Raw genomic sequence first — 16,446 nt, 5'->3', positions numbered from 1 at the left:
AATGATGTGAAAATATAACCTTGAAAACTTTCTTTTCTGTGAGGAGGGGTACTCGGGATGGAACCCAGGGGACTTTACTACTGAGCCACATCCCCAGCCCTTTTTATTTTTTATTTTGAGACAGGGTCTCACTGAGTTGCTTAGGGCCTTGCTAAGTTGCTGAGGCTAGCCTTGAACTTGCAATCTGTCTTGGCCTACTAAGTTGCTGAAATTACAGATGTGCGACACTATGCCTGGCTAACTTTGAAAACTCTTAATGGCCCAGTGAAGCAAGTGAATGGTAAAAGGGCTTTGGGTACCCTTTTCAAATGGCTAGAGGAAGCTATATCCAGGGATGGAAGAACTTGAGTCTCTTTTTTCTCATCATGGCTACTGACAACTCTCCCTGTGTTCTCTTTTACCATATTCTGCCAAGCACAGACAGGTGGCCACTGCAATTCTGCAATTCATCAGTTTCCTCCTACTTTCCCTATACTACTTAAATAGCTAAGATTATGAGCTATCCACTGAATTACCAAAAATAATCACTGTGGAGGGCTCTGGGTCAGACTGCCTGGATTTGAATCCTTGATCTATCCCTTACTAGTTGGGTGATCCTGGAAGTTATTTAACCTTTCTGTGCCTTGGAATTTATCTCATAAAATGACGAGGATTAAATGTGACCATAAATGTAAAGGGTCACCAGTTGGTGTTAATTTTCTCTAAATATTTTACATAGCATTAGAGATAACCTAAAATCCCTGCTAACATAAGAGGTCACAGTAGAAACAGATTTTTTAAAAAGTCTCATGTCTAGGACTCATTCTGTTGTGCAACAGGCCCCCAGGCCCACTGTTCTTTTTTGCTCTCATCCAAGTATCTGTAACAAAAACCTTACAAAAAACCAGACCAGCTACAAAGATTCCCTCTTTCATTGCACATGCCAGAAGCTGTTATATAATCAGATCAGACTCAGTGAATATAGCTTTAGGCCCTTCAAAGATTTAATGTGAGAAAGCCACCAAATTAAAAGGAAATTCTGGAGCTGAGGGGAAGTTCTATCACACGTACAAAGAGGCACTTCACAGTCACATCAGAACATTTCAGCTCATGACCCTGAAAAATCCACCCTACTTGGAAGCTTAGGCTTTGGTAGCAGGTGCCTGCAAGAAGGTGCTGGCAGGAGCAGCCAGCAGCCCCTTGACCACAAGTGCCTGGTTCTTGATTCCAGTTTGTTTTCGCATATTAACAGATCTTGTTTAGAGTGTGACAATCTATAAACCTTCCCATTAGAAATGTCATGTGAATGCAAGTGAGACACCCCAGGGCCAGCCATATGCCCAGCTATTTTGTTATTTCATATTTGATAACAAGCTGTTAAGTCTCCATCTAGTGGCTAGACATCCCAGGCAAAATAAAAGAAGATCCTGACCACTTGGAGAATAAGATGTTTATCTATGCACAAAGGGTGCTTAGTGGGTAGTATTGGTAAAAACCAACCTAGCAGTTACTTGTCTGCTTAATCATTCACAATTTCAATCTTTAACTGGAGGTTGATGCACTAAAAAGTTCCATTTCACAGGTCTTTAGACCTATAGATTACTCTGGGGGCTTGCTCTCTCAGAAAGGTTTCCCCTAGCATTCAGCCTTCTTTTTCATTTGTATTTTTTTTTTTAAGTTGTAGATGGACATAATACCTTTATTTTATTTATTTCTTAATGTGGTGCTGAGGATTATAAACCTAGTGCCTCACACATACTAGGTAAGTGCTCTACCACTGAGCTACAACCACCGCCCCTGTTCATTTGTATTGAGCTAGTCTTATTAATTCTAGTCACGACATTAATTGTACAGTTAAGGAATTACCAACTGTTGCCACCTTTCCCTTGGTTTATTTCCCCATGGAGCTTATTGAGAATAACTCTCAATCTAGTAAAATAGTTTCAGAGGCTCTGCTGTTTTCTACTAAAAGTCATTCCCACTTCTTTAAATTCTTACCCATAATATCAGTGTCAGATCTACATGACACCAGAATCTGGGAAATAATAATATTTGAATGTTCTGCTTATCCTTGATTAAACTATGGTTTTGGAGCTTGTAATCCAGGTATAGCAGGGAGTTTAGATTCACCCCTAGAGGATGGTCACCAATGAAATAGCTTCTAGGAAGGGATCCCATTCCCAAACTCATGTGAAGAGAGATGGCATGCTTACTTGGCAGATCAGTAATTACAGGCATTAGAAAGCTGTTAAAAAACCTATAGAGTTCTGTTCCAGAATGATCTGTAGCCCAGATGAGAGAAGTCCACTCTTCCATCCTCTCTGGGAACTGGAACAAATTTCTCCAACATCTTTTTTCTACAGTGACATCAGTTAAGACCCCTGAATGCAAGTTGGATACTTCCTTTCCAGTGAGGACACTGAATAAGCTATTATTTTACCCTTATTTTCTGTAAGACTAGTTTCCAGAACCCTGTGCCTCAATGGGCTCTTCACTGGGCCTCTGTCCACCTGGCTCATTTTCTTGTTTGATTATCAGAAATCTGAGAAAATTGCATTATACTTCTAGGTTTCAAAACAGATCCCTAACCCCAGAACTCTACTTCTTCCTAGTTATAGAGACTGACAGGTCTCGGGGAGAAGGGAACAATCCAGTAAGAACTGAGTAGAAATGTTCCATATAATAGCAAGAACTACCATGCCAAGGACTAAGTTAGGCAGGTTATTCCATTATTCCCATCTTTGCAATGTTTCTGTTGCTGTGGTCCCTATGGTATAGACAAGAAAAGATTAATTAACTTTTTTAAAGCTCTTACAGCCTCAAGAGCTGGGCTTCAAATCTACTCCATCTAACTCAAAGCTCAGCTCACAGTTTTCCCACAACTCACTGCCTACTCATTATCTCAGTTTCCAGCAACCAAAATCATCTTCTTAGCTATCAGTTTGAATAATTCAGATTGACACTGATCTATTGGGGCACATTTTTTTCTGGGCTATGAAAGGAATAGGATTAAGAAACAAACAAAATATTGGTCATTTATCTACTTAGCTGATTTCTTCAAAATATTTTTTTCCCTGGTATGTAAAAATCTTATTTTTTAAGGGGACATTTATACTTTCAGATCATTGTGATTTCTGTATTTTTAAAGATTACCAACATGATCATCCTGAATCCAACTACAATCCATATCCACTAGGGGTCTCTATTCTGAAGCAGCTCTACATATATCACAGCCTGTATACCCATCACACATTATACATGCTCATGCCACGTGAACACGGGTATTCTTCTTTGTTATGAGGTTTAACTGTTTGAGTTATGTCCAGATGTGCTTTTTATTGTTTGACATGCTTGCTGTGAATATCATTGTATACAGTTTCAAACACAATGCTCTTGCTCTCAAATATAAAGGAAATAAAACCACTTCTGTAGGATCTCTTAGAAACATTATTAAAAATACAAAACAGGATAATTCTAAATATTTTCTGAGTCTGTCTTAAGATGAATTTAAAATGAGATATTAGGGGCTGGGGATGTAGCTCAGTGGCAGAAAACTTGCCTAGCATGTTTGCATGTTTGAGGCACTGGGTTCGATCCTCAGCATCACATTAAAATAAATAAATGAATAAAATGAGATGTTAATTTATAATCTAAGTCTCAAAAAATGTTGCCTCTTACAAAAATATTTTTTAAGGTTAAAACACTGCCCCCCCCAAAAAAAACCCTGCATTTTTATTTGGACTAGGACGCTTCCTAGAATGAAGAGAAATTTGATGGTGATAAACAAAGCTCTTCCTGCTCCTCTGTCCTATCCTTTGGAAAGAGCATTCTTTAGTTAATAAAAGAGGCCACCCGAAACCTTTTGCCTGCCCAAGGAAACCAGTTTCCCACTGTAACTGGAGACAGGCCTCTAGGTAATCTGTTGATACATACCAAGACTGATAGCAACTTCATCTAGAGAGATGGTAGTTTTCTCAGTTGACAAGGGATAACTTGGATAGCGAGCTAGAAACTTCTGGCACAGCAGTCCTAAACTTTTCTGTTTTCTGCTTGGCCTCTGCTTTTCAAATTCGTCCACAGCACTGTCCCCAACATCAAGCTACAAAAGGCATAGAAGGGAGGAGGGAAAGGTCATGGTTAACATCCTAATGGAGAAATCACTGTGGTTGGTACTGGCAAATAGGGGTGGGGAGGTCATCCCAATCCACACCACCTGAGATTCTAGTTAAAATACATTTTAAAATATAATTTTTTAAATATTTTCCCTATTGCTTTTTCTGGACTGAAGCTGTTCACCTTTGCAACACAAGGATGAGTCTATTATTTAAAAATTTTTAAATAAACAATGTAATTATATAGGTTATTTGGTACACCATTGCTACTAGCATGCTCCTTGAAAAAACCAAATGAGCATCACCAGGAGCTTGTTGGAGTTGTAGAATCTCAGGCCTCATCCCAGACCTGCTGCACCAGAATCTGTCTTTTCGTAAGATATTGGGTGATTCATATTGACATATAAGTTTGAGATGCACTGACCTGCACTAAATTTTCTAACTTGTACATTTTACAATCAACTAAAGATTGATGAAACTGCACAAGGGTCATTAAATAATAATCTCTGTTCTTATTCTTTTTTTTAAATTGCAAGTATACAATAGCATTGTCTCATCAACCCACATTTGAAAAAGTCCAAGAAAATAAAAGGGTTTTCAATGAATGGATATAGGAAGAAAAGTGATTTGATTATTTCAATAGATTCAGAAAAAGCATTTGATAAATTTCATTCATGGTTTTAAGAAAAGTTCTTATAAACTTGGAATAGGAGAGAACTTCAATAAAGACTATTCACAAAAACCCCAAAGCAAGCATCTGTATTAATAGGAAAACCTTGGAAGTATTCCCTTAAAATCAGGAAAATGATAAGAATGCCCATTTTCATTGCTCCTCTTCCACACCATATTGGAGATCCTAGTTAGCACATGAGAACAAGAAAAAGAAATAGAGGCACAGGGATTAGAAAGGAATAAGCCTCATTTCCATTTTGTAGAATATATGAATGGCTATGACAGCCTGCTAAAAAAAATCCCAAATTACTAAAAATAAAGATTTAGCAAAGACAATGTATTTTAGAAATCAGCTGCATTCCTATATAACAGCATCAGAAAATAAATTTGAAAAGATATCATTTTCAATAGCAATAAGACTGATAATATTTTTGTGGTTATTGTTGCTATTGGCAGTATGAGGGATTGAACACAAGGCCTTACACATGCTAACCAAGTGCTATACCAGTGAGCTACCCCTAGTCCTTTTTAAAATTTTGTTTTGAGACAGTCTCATTAAGTTATCTAGGCTAGCCTCGAACTTCCAATTCTTTTGCTTCAGATTCCCAAGCACCTGGGATTACAAGTATGCACCACCATGCCCAGCAAAACTGATAAGGTTTATTTGCATAAAATACTAAACTTAAAATAACTTAGATGCGAGAGAATACTTAAAACTTAAGAGAAATACACTATCTTCATGGGTAGGAGGATTTAGTACCACAAGTAGATTAACTCATCTCAAACTAATATACAGATTTGATGCAATTCCAATTAAAACCTTATTTAATGCATATATGAAAGACGAAAGGGCCAAGAATAGCCATATAATACATTTGAAGAAAAATAAGTTGAAGGTCCTGCTTTACAATATGGTATTGGTATAAAAATGGACCAACTGTCCAGTGGAACAGAAAGGAGTCCAGAAACACAACAAACATAAATGGAGATCTGACATATGGCTGAGGTTGCACTGCTAACTGAGGGAAGGAAGAACTCGCAAATAAATGGTGCAGAGACAAGTGATTATACACACAGAAACATGAAGTTGTATTCTCGACTCACTACACATATAGACAAAGGAGAATATTTTTCTAACCTTGGAATAGAAAGGATTTCTTTAAATAGACATAAAAACATCAGCCTTAAAAGAAAGGATTTACATACAAGGACTATGTTAAACTTAAGACCTTTTGTCCGTTAAGAAACAACAGAACCCACTTGAATCTAAAGTATGAAATATGATAGATATGTCAAGAGCTATGTAATGTTTTGAACAACCAATAAAAAAAAAGAAACAACAGAAAAGGAATAGACAGTTACCAAACTGAAAGAATATATGTGTAACACATACAGTTGATAATGATTTAGTGTCAATAATCACCTCCTACAAATCAATAAAAAAAAAAAACACAATAAAAATTGGCAAAGAACACAAATAGGCACTGCACTAAAGGTAAAACATGGCCAGCAATCATGTGGAAAGAAGCTTAACTTCCTGGATAATCAAGGAAAAGCAAATGAATTGCCCAGTAACATATAAACTGTACAAAAATATTGGCAGAAATTAGTAAGTTTGATAATTTCAAGTGTCACAGAGGATATGGATCAATAAATGCTTATATATTAGCGGTGAAAGCTAACAGTACTTTGGAAAATAATCTGGCATTATATTATAAACATTTTCATATCCATTGACCTAGCAATTCCCCAATACATACCCTAGAATAGTGGTTCTCAAATAGTTTGTTCACAGGATTCCTTTATATTCCTAAAAATTACTGAAGATACTACAGAGCTTTTTATGTGGGTTTTTCTATTGATGTTTAACCATATTAGAAATTAAAACTGAGATAGTTAAGGTGTTTAGTGAGAAAAGATCAGAGTTTTATAATATATATTTTCAAATCCCTTTAGTATCTGATTTCCTAGAAAAGAATGAGATTCTCATGCTTGCTTTGTATGCAATCTGTCACAATAACCACATTTTGTAGTTACTAGAAGGTTTCAGTAGACACTCAGGAGGCAATGAGACTTCAAATGGCAAATATCTTGGTAGTATTTTGAAAATAGTTTTGACCTCCTTTGACCCTCTGAAAAAAATCTTTGGGGACATTGAAGTGACAACTTTGAGAACCACTGGTCTAGGGAATGCTTGTATATATATTCTAAGAGACATTAACAAGCATATCATAGCTTCATAATTCATATTAGTCCCAAACTTCAAACAACCCAAATGGCTTCCAACAGGAGAAATAAATCATGGTGTATCCATGCAATGGAAAGTTACACAGCAATGAAAATGACAGAATTATAGCTGTGTGCAAACATATGAATGAGTCTTAAAGAGGTATGTTGATTGAAAAAAGAAGACTGTATACTATGTATAGTTTCAATTTTACAAAGCCTAAAACCCAAACACTATATAGGAACACACACATGTAATAGGGTGATTTTTAAAATGGCAAAGAAATGATAAATACAAATTAAGGAAAATGGTTATTCAGATGTAAGTTATTCTGTTCTGGTTTGGGGCTGGGATGTAGGTTCCTGGGTACTAAAGATATTGCAAATATAAGTGTACTTCAGTGATCAAACAGTCTATAAAAGGCAATAAAGAACCAGTTTTTAAAAGATATTAAAATACTTTTAAGGCCACTCAAATTTTAGGCACTTACTTCCTAATAGTAGTGAGCACATCAAGTGACTGATCAGTTAAAATCTCCTTATAAAGTTTGGGTTGAAAGCCAAAAATTCGATTGTTTTAGGGGGCACATTAAAAATTAGTTATAGCAAGTAGATATTAATTATGTTACCTTCTCAAAGAGGTTATAACAATTCCCACTGAATGATTTTTACTTTTCTATCGTTTGTCAATAAAATTAAAAAAACAAACTAATATTTATATTCCTTTGACAGCAAAAAGCACACAATTTTATTTAATTTTTATGATCCCAATTAAACCAGGGCAGGCCCACAACTCCTATATTGCAGATGAGTAGACTATAGTACAGAGACTATGCCATTTCCCCCACTCATGAAGCTGGTGATTTGAAAACAAGCTCCTTGTGCTTTCTACATCAAATATAACACAGAAAGGAAGCCAAAAAATAGGTTAGACTTAAAGAGGAATTATGAAAATTTTCTAGCTTCAAGCATGTAGGAATTACTCTCAAAACTGTATGATGTGCATCTAGTTATATGAGAGAATCTGTTCTACTAAAGCAATGATATGCATAGTAGACCAAATTAATTTTGTTCTATTAATTTCAAGTTGAAATTCAGGACATCTTTTTCTTAATTTTGGCAAATTTTATAGCTTAAAATATATACCACAAGGAGAAAAAATAACTAAGAACACTAATACCTGTAAGTAACTTTCCTTAACATATCTAAAGATAAGTTTTGATGTGAGAGTAAAAATGAATAACCAGAGGTTTTTTTTTTTTTTTTTTTTTAAAGTATAGACATGCTGCTTTTACAATTCTGGTTCTTCATAGAACAGGCACTTTAAAGATGGTTTAACATTAATAAAGCCCAAAACAAATGAACTGATCATATATGAGCATAATAGGATTTCCCAGGTCAACACTATGAAACTTAAGATCCGAGCAAAATTAAAATTTAAACTTTTTTTTTAAACTAAACTCCTTCATTAAATCAAAATCATTACAACTAAATAAAAACATCATTTTAAAATCTGTTCTGATCAAGGGAGTATGATACAAAGGAGAAAAAGCATTCATTACCAAAAAAAGATATAGGTTGAGAATACAGCTATTAAAAGATATAAGATTAAATAAACATAAAGATATTTACAGCATAAAAAATATACTTAAATATAAGTAGAAATAAAGACATTAAAAAAATAAAGACATTTTTCAGAAACTGAAAAACTAAGTATTCTGACTTTTTAATTAAACAAGTAAAATTTTTTGAGTTCTAACAACGCCCAGCGGAGCACAGTCTTTTTACCTGTAAAGAGTCTGAAAATGCATCATCCTTGTTTTCAATGGGTCTGAATAGTCCCTTTTTCTTCTCCCGATCCCTTATGTCTGGACTGGCAGCACTAATGAGCATCTTCAGGTTAGCTGTGGGTGTCCATGGCTCTACCTGTTGTTTGTCGACAAGCTTAACTGGAGTAATGGGATTTCTTTCTGGAGTGAAGATTTTTTGCTTTGATAAATCAATTGGTTCATTTTTTATTGGAGTCTTTGGGGCCATCCTTGATCGATCAACAAATATATTCTCCTATTTAAAAAAAGAGACCTTTTAGCAAGTATGAGAAAGGACAGGTGACAGTCAAGAGTGAAGTTTATTCCCACCATTTACTAAGACCTGGGGAGACAAACAGTACCATATGTTTAGGAGTGAAAGGTATTCAGGATTGGATTAATGAAAATTAGACAGAAGTTTTATGGGCATTGAACTGTGGCTCTAGTGAGAAATGGATTATAATCATCTACTTCTTTTAAATATATTTTTCATGACCTCTCTGTAAGAGAAGTCATGAATGTATTTGTAACCTGTAGATGCTTGTAATAGTTGAGGATGATGAAGGCCAATATGGGTTAAGTCCACATTGCTTCTAAGCGCCAGATTTTTTGGAAACTCTACTTAGAAGTTTGCATTAACTAGTTAAGAGCAATTATGCTTTTGTAGTTAAATTTTGTAATATAGCAATTAGTAGCAGGAATAGTTACAGAAAATGCATCCAACAAAATACATTTTAAGCCAACCTAGAGAGCTATTTAAAGTTCTTCTCCTAGAGCAGTGTTTCTCACCCCATCCATGGTAAAGGACCAGTTTTTTTTTTGTTTTTGTTTTTTTTTAATTTCCAAACTCCCACATGCTGATACATGATCTTACTTTATAGGACTAATATGCAGTTCTCACCATAAGTGATTTGTTACTTAAGTTTGTCACTCAAAACAACCAACAGCCTAATCAACAAGAGATCACTGACCATAGTTCAGATGTCCCACAGATGGTATCAAATTGCTATCAAGGTTTCTAAATGCTCAACTCACAAATTTCATTTTTATTTTTTTGCAGTTCATGTACTACCACCTGCCTCCAGATCACACTTTGAGTAGACTTAAGTAATCCTAAAAAAATATTAAATTTGGGTCCATTATGAAAAAGGACTAAGCACACAGAAACTACATTTCTCCTAAAATACTTTCTCCTAAAATGTTCTTGCCATTCAGTGCCAGAGATAGTCTGTTCTTTCTATAGTAGAATTCATTTCCTGTCAATAGTGACTCACATGATCATGAAGGTTAATTACATACTTGTCACTCCTTTTCTTGTACAGGTATCACTCTATAGCTACTGCATGCTTGGATCTTGGCTGGTTGGTGGTTTAAAAAGTATTTTCCTAGACATGAACAACACTGTGAAGAGGCAATGTTGCTTGGAAAAAACTGGAGTTTATGTTTGTAAGCAACTCTTGTTTCTTGGATCAGTAGAAGCTGTCAGCTAGCCATGGTGATGTTCTGTCCTCGTATATACGGTTGCAAGAAGGGAGTGGATGGGGCTGATTTCTCATGCATAAGAGCAGTAAGCACCCCAACCCCAGAAGGCTGCATCTATCCATCTATCTTTTAACTAGTCCCTGATAGTTAGCCATTCTGATAGAGAATTCTAAAAGTGAACTCTTGAAGGAGATTACTGAATATTTACTATGTCTCAAATCCTATTTTATGTACTATACATGGATCAACTCGTCAACTGATCCTGAGGCATAGGTATATTATTTTTTCTAGTTTACAGATGAAGACACTAAAGCACAGAGAGGTTAAATAACTTGCCTGAGGTCACATACAATCCTATTCTGTGGTATGTAAGAAACAGCTGAAAGCAGAAGTTTCTGAAATTCTGCATCTAGAATTAAGTTTGTCCTGGGTGTAAATTGGAAGGAAGATATCTTTTTCAGAGTTCAAACAAAAGGTACTCAGAAGCCTACTGATCCTCACTAGCATCTCAGGAAAGGCAGTATGGCAAAGGTTAATGCTGACAGGATCCAGAACCAGCCTGTCAGCGTCTGCTGCTACTCAGTAGTGTGAAAGCAGCACGTTCCCTTACCTCACTATTCTTCCATTCCATCAAGTGAAAATGAATTTCATAAAAATACTAACCTCAAGTGTTACGAGGTAGTTTCTAACACTCAAGAAGCTCAGCTATTACCTTTCCCCCTTTTTCATTCCTGATTACCATTCATTCTGGCACTTAGAGTTAATATAATGTAGCAAATCCCATTATTATTTAACTTCCTAGGTGTAATCTTGCTTCAGGAATGAGACTGTGCACCTATGGGACTCAGTTCCAGATGGCTTGGTCCTTACAATTTGTGGCACAATGACCTGCCTATTACAAATGTGTTAAGGTTTAGACATGAGGTGTCTCCCAAAAACTCATATGTAAGATAATACAAGAAAGGTTAGAGGTGAAAAGATTAGATTATGAGAGCCTAAACCTAATCAGTGCATAATTCACTGGTATGGATTAACTGGGCAATAACTACAGGCAGGTGGGGAGTGGCTGGAGGAAACGGGTCACTGGTGGCATACCTTTGGGATTTTTATTTTGTCCCTGGTGAGTAGAGTTCTCTATGCTTCTTGATTACCATGTCTTGAGCTGTTTTCCTCCACCATACCCTTCTGACATGATGTTCTACCTCACCTGAGGTCCATAGCAATGGAGTCTGCCATCTAAGTACCAAGACCTCTAAAACCATGAGCCCTAAATAAACTTTCCTCCTCTAGTTTTACTTTACTGGTCTTTTGGTCACAGCAACGAAAAACCTGACTGAAACAAGGTGCTCGAAGAACACTACGCTTTAATTACCTAGTTATTCCAAGAGGTTATGGTCATGGTAGAGTGTTGCCCAGGCTTGCTGAGTGGACAGAGATCTACTCTGTTTCTCTATAGTACCTGTCCTCACAGAGACAGTAAGTTACTACTATCTCCCTAGTAAGAGATAAATTCAGAATGGATTATTTTTCATATCCTTTGATATATTTTTACTACAGTTTAATACTTAAAGTAGAAGAATTAGTCCACATGGTCGGGTAGGACTGTCTTACATTTCCACATCAAAATTATAAAATGCCATGCATATTGTGTTCTGAAGTCTCAAGGGGACATCAACTGCAATCTAGTCACACCCTGTTCCACCTGTTTATCTTGTCATATTGACAGTGCACAGGGCAGAGAAAAGGAGTCTAGAATGGCAATTTAGCAATCTGGTTTGTCTCCCTCCGTATTGTTTACTGTCTGGTCCCAAGTTTCCTTATGCATTATGTAAGAGGTTCAGACTAATCTAAAGAGCTTTCTAGCAAGGTTGCCTAGCTATGCAGAGGACCTTGGGGTGCGCCCAGATCTATGCAGGAAGCAGTGAGTCATTCCTCCAGCTGCTGGTAGCAATGCCAACAGTAAGTCCCTAACTGGATCACCTTGGCTGGAGAGAGAGGGCTGACACACCACTTCCTGGGAGGCCAGGACTGAATTCAATGGCTGGTAGAAGTAGCACTGACAAAAGTACCTGGCCTGGTAACTTACCCTTTCTTTCCCTTCCTCAGGCCTTGAACCTGCAAAATCTTAGAAATCACTTTCTCAACTGTAAGCCTAGAAATGTTACCTATGAAATAGACCTTCAGTTTTCTGACAAAAAGGAAGTAAGGTATCTTGGCTTACTTGCCAGAGGTGCCATGAGGATCAGCTGAGATAATGCAGACAAAAGCACTGTCATCCATGAAGTGCTATATGAATGTTTATTATTATCATCAATAACAGTACCTGTGCTATGATGACAGGTTGAATGGCAGTATGCTGCTACAGAAAGGGCTCAGTAGTTGAAAGATCTTGGTTCTAGTTCTGGTTTTGTCACAGTACAGCTTTCATACCACAACCTCAAATAATATATCTAGTCATAAGCATTGTCAAGACCCTTGACTATATGTGACCAGCCTCTTTTCCTGTTCCCTCTCATGCACAGCCCACAGTTTCCCCCAACAGTCCACTTGCTTTACTTTAAATCTGCCCTGAACTTTATCTCATTAAGCTGTTTCTCACACATTTTGTTCTCTTTAATGCCATTAGACAAGTTTTGCCTATGGGAATCCTACTATTGTCAGGAAATATCTCCTCCTGGCTATTGATCAACAACTCTACTTCCCGCCAGAGCACACTTTCAAGGAGTTATCCACACTGAGGGCTTTCTACCACCTTCCTCCCAGGCATTTTCAAACCACCATAGTAAGTTCCAATCCATGCCTCTCCCTTAAGTCACCTCTCAACTGCCAAATCACATCAATGGTAAAATATCTTATTTGACCTCAACAGTTATGAGTGTTGATGGCTCTTTATAAAACTCCCACCCCTTAGCTTCTGAAATACCATACTTTTTCTCCTGGATTTCTTCAGACCTCTGACTATGCTGTCTCAGTCTACTTCACTGGTTTTTTCTTTCGCTCTTACAAACCACAGAGTCACACTTAGCCCTCCCTTACATTTACTGTCTCTGGGATGCTTCACCCAATCTCATGTGTTTGACTAGAAAGTCAACCTATATGCTAACAATTCCCAAGTTGGGTTCCAAGGCTAGACCTTTAATGAATTCCAGTATCAGAAAACCAGCTGCCTCCTGCACATATTTTTCTACCTGTAAATCACACATGTACAAACATATTCCAAGTTAACCTCACATTTTTTCTCCACCACTCCCCAAAGATGTGAATAACATTTAAAGAACAGCCATGCCTGCTAAGTCGGGGCATTGTTCCCAAATATGCCTTGCTCATTTCTGCTCATTTACTAGCTCCCTTCCTATCTATCTGCCTACGCCTCTAGCTCAAGTGTTAGTAACTTCACAAGTCCTCCCAACAGCTCAATCTTTATCATTCACTTCTCCATCCCCAAATGTCCACTTTTTACTTTTGCCATCACCAGATACATTACAGGATCTTGCATCCCCAAGGTACAGGGAAGTCTTATTTAAAATCCTACAACTGGAAGTAGTAAGTTTGGTAATAAGTTAAAATGAATTTATGATTTAAAGAAGTTTCTCCATGAGTAGTCAGAAGATGCATGTATTAAACAGTACTTATAGATCTTGACCCATATATAGACATCAAGGAAGAAGATCCTCTAAATGACAAGTGATCTAGCAGGACATCATTCCAGGTATCCATCCCTCAGAGGGATTTCCAGAGAGAACAGAGCATCACTGGCTTCTAGTCACTGATTTCTTGAACGTTTCTTGAATGCCCAACCTCATGTTGTTTCTTCTATCTGAAACGTCCATCTCACTTGCTCTTTTTTTCTTATAGGTTGAACTTCCTCATTCAGTAGGGCTTAACCCAAATGTAACCTTCACTGTGAAACTTTCTAACTCTTAGGAATTTATTTCTTTCTCCTCTAGTCTGCCAAGGCACTTTGTTCCCTCTCCTATTTCAGGACTGTATTAAATCATAGTACAGTTTGCTAGTTTTCTATCTGGGTCCCTGAAAGTCTCTGATGACCAAGGGGCCAGACCTGCATCATATTCACCTTGTGCTATCAGTTTAGTTCAGTACAGTGTGAAGAGTATGTGCTACTGGTGCTTTACAAAAACCCAGTGGGAGCAGTATTATTATTATTAGGTCCAATTGTTTAAAGGGAAAAAAATGGACCAAGAAAAATTAGGAGACTCATTAAACTACTGAATCACTAACAAATAAAACAGGCTTTAATTAGAGGTTACGTAGCTAATAAACAAAACAGAAAATCAAACTTGGGTCTCTATGACTCCAATCCCCACCATCCCTAAAAAGCCTTCGTCCTTCTATAGCAAAAAAACGCCTTGTGGTCTGAGGAAGCACTCTGTTCCCATCTCTTACATTCTCTCTGAGATGAAATGATCCTTGATTATGTATTCTATTCCAAACATTTTAATCACTTTCCCAACCTCTTCTGAGTCATTTGAACTTTTCTGCACACCCATTAAAATATCAAAGTGCAACTGGACATAGTACTTACTGAGGGTAACTATAGTAGAAGGGCCCTTGTTGAAGGTACTTGATAAGTAGAAGGACCCAGAAGGACAGACGTGGAGCACACTGACTTAGACTATATATAAACATATACATAGTCTTTCAAGGTGGAACAATCCTAATTACAAAAAAAAAAAAAAAAAAAAAACCCAAAACTTTTGCTCTGAAACTCCTAAAGCCCAAATTCTGACCATATCTTAAAGTCTGGACATTTCTACCCTCATATGCCTTAGGTAATTTTTTTTTAAAAAGCCCTCTTTAAAATTTTTGGTATTCTTCTTTTCCCAATAAAAATCAAATGCTGGAAAAACATATAATTTTATACCTATCCAAAGCTAATAGCTGTTAAATATTCTTTAAAGATCCACATAACCAGAGGTATTTTGCAACCAGATTCATTGTTGATTTTTAAGCCTAAAATAATACCAGGATCCCAGAGAAGTTTAATGCCTAAGGAAACTGCTACTCACAGCTTTATGTTCAAAGTTTCTAAAACTAGGTTTGTTATATGTATTTGCCTCTGCCTAAAAGTGCTCAGACGTTCATTGTTACCAAGCTATTACACCTCTTTGGTAAGATCATTTGCTGCTTTGTGCAACTGTGCTGATGTGGGTAAGGTGATGTTTTAGATACTGCTATGACCAATTTACTTGGTGATGTTTCTTGATGATACAGTATCACAAATTCCAAGGGATGCAAAAAAAAAGGGTGGGGGGAAATGAATGGCTCAGCACAAAACTAGCAATAGTGTTGTAAAATATTATAAAAGAGTATGTTGGTCACTTTGTCTCCCCATATGATAGGCACAGATCATGCTCTCACAGGGCAAATGGGACAGTCTCTACAACTGGTTTGTTGGTATGAAGATATTTGTCAGGATTTTAATAATCCAGCATTTATATAAGTACAACAGCCTATTTTCTTGGGAAGTGAGGCGAACATTTCTATATAGATTAGCTAAATCACCCTTAACAACTGCAAGTATTACAAATTTCTGATTGCTATGTCTACATATCTTTGATTTATATAAGTTGGCTCCAATACTACATCTAACCTGACCTCTCTTTCCACTACACAATGAATGGGAGTAGATTTGAAAAAATAGTGCTTTAGGTGGCTCCATTTTTTTAAAAAAGTATATTTCTATTAGGTTCATCAAAAATTATTAAAATGCTTATACATACAAATAAAAGTTGTACTCTGGAACACTAAATTGGATTAGACATCACTTTTCTTAATATGTTAGACATTAAGTTATTTAAGTGTACTTACCTTTTGTGCATTTTCCCCATCTTCAATTGTAAAATCTAATCTGGCCTGCCTGGGATTGATCAGGTCTTTTAGTGTTAAACAATTCACCTCCATCTGAAATGCATAATTACTTTAGAAAACCATTTTATCATTAGATATTTTCCCCTCCAAAAAATATTTATTACTCATTCGTGAACATGAACTTCCCCTTCCCTAAACAACTCCTGGGTATTTCCAGGAATGCAGCCACCCTCCAACCAGCCTGTCTAAAACTCACATGGACACTTAAAATGATTAGTAATTACGAAATTCTGGGAAGAAAAAAAAATTAATATGAATTCTTTATGAAAAGCAAGAGG

At 36.6% G+C, this 16,446-nt stretch overlaps 1 protein-coding gene across 1 annotated transcript in view; it reads right to left on the bottom strand.

Annotated features, from left to right (window-relative positions):
• E2f7 (E2F transcription factor 7) overlaps nucleotides 1–16,201 on the bottom strand; it is a 38,784-nt gene extending 22,583 nt beyond the window's left edge. Inside the window, exons 1-3 of the mRNA XM_026397007.2 lie at nucleotides 16,109–16,201; nucleotides 8,778–9,053; nucleotides 3,913–4,078 (exon numbers count right to left, since the gene is read on the bottom strand). Of these exons, the coding sequence (XP_026252792.2) occupies nucleotides 3,913–4,078; nucleotides 8,778–9,053; nucleotides 16,109–16,201 (535 nt within the window). The remainder of the gene's footprint in view (nucleotides 1–3,912; nucleotides 4,079–8,777; nucleotides 9,054–16,108) is intronic.
• Between the last annotated feature and the right edge of the window lie 245 nt (nucleotides 16,202–16,446).

The sequence above is a fragment of the Urocitellus parryii genome, chromosome 5 (genome assembly GCF_045843805.1).
Source record: "Urocitellus parryii isolate mUroPar1 chromosome 5, mUroPar1.hap1, whole genome shotgun sequence".
Classification (NCBI taxonomy): domain Eukaryota; kingdom Metazoa; phylum Chordata; class Mammalia; order Rodentia; family Sciuridae; genus Urocitellus; species Urocitellus parryii.
This window is presented reverse-complemented; position numbering and strand designations above follow the sequence as displayed.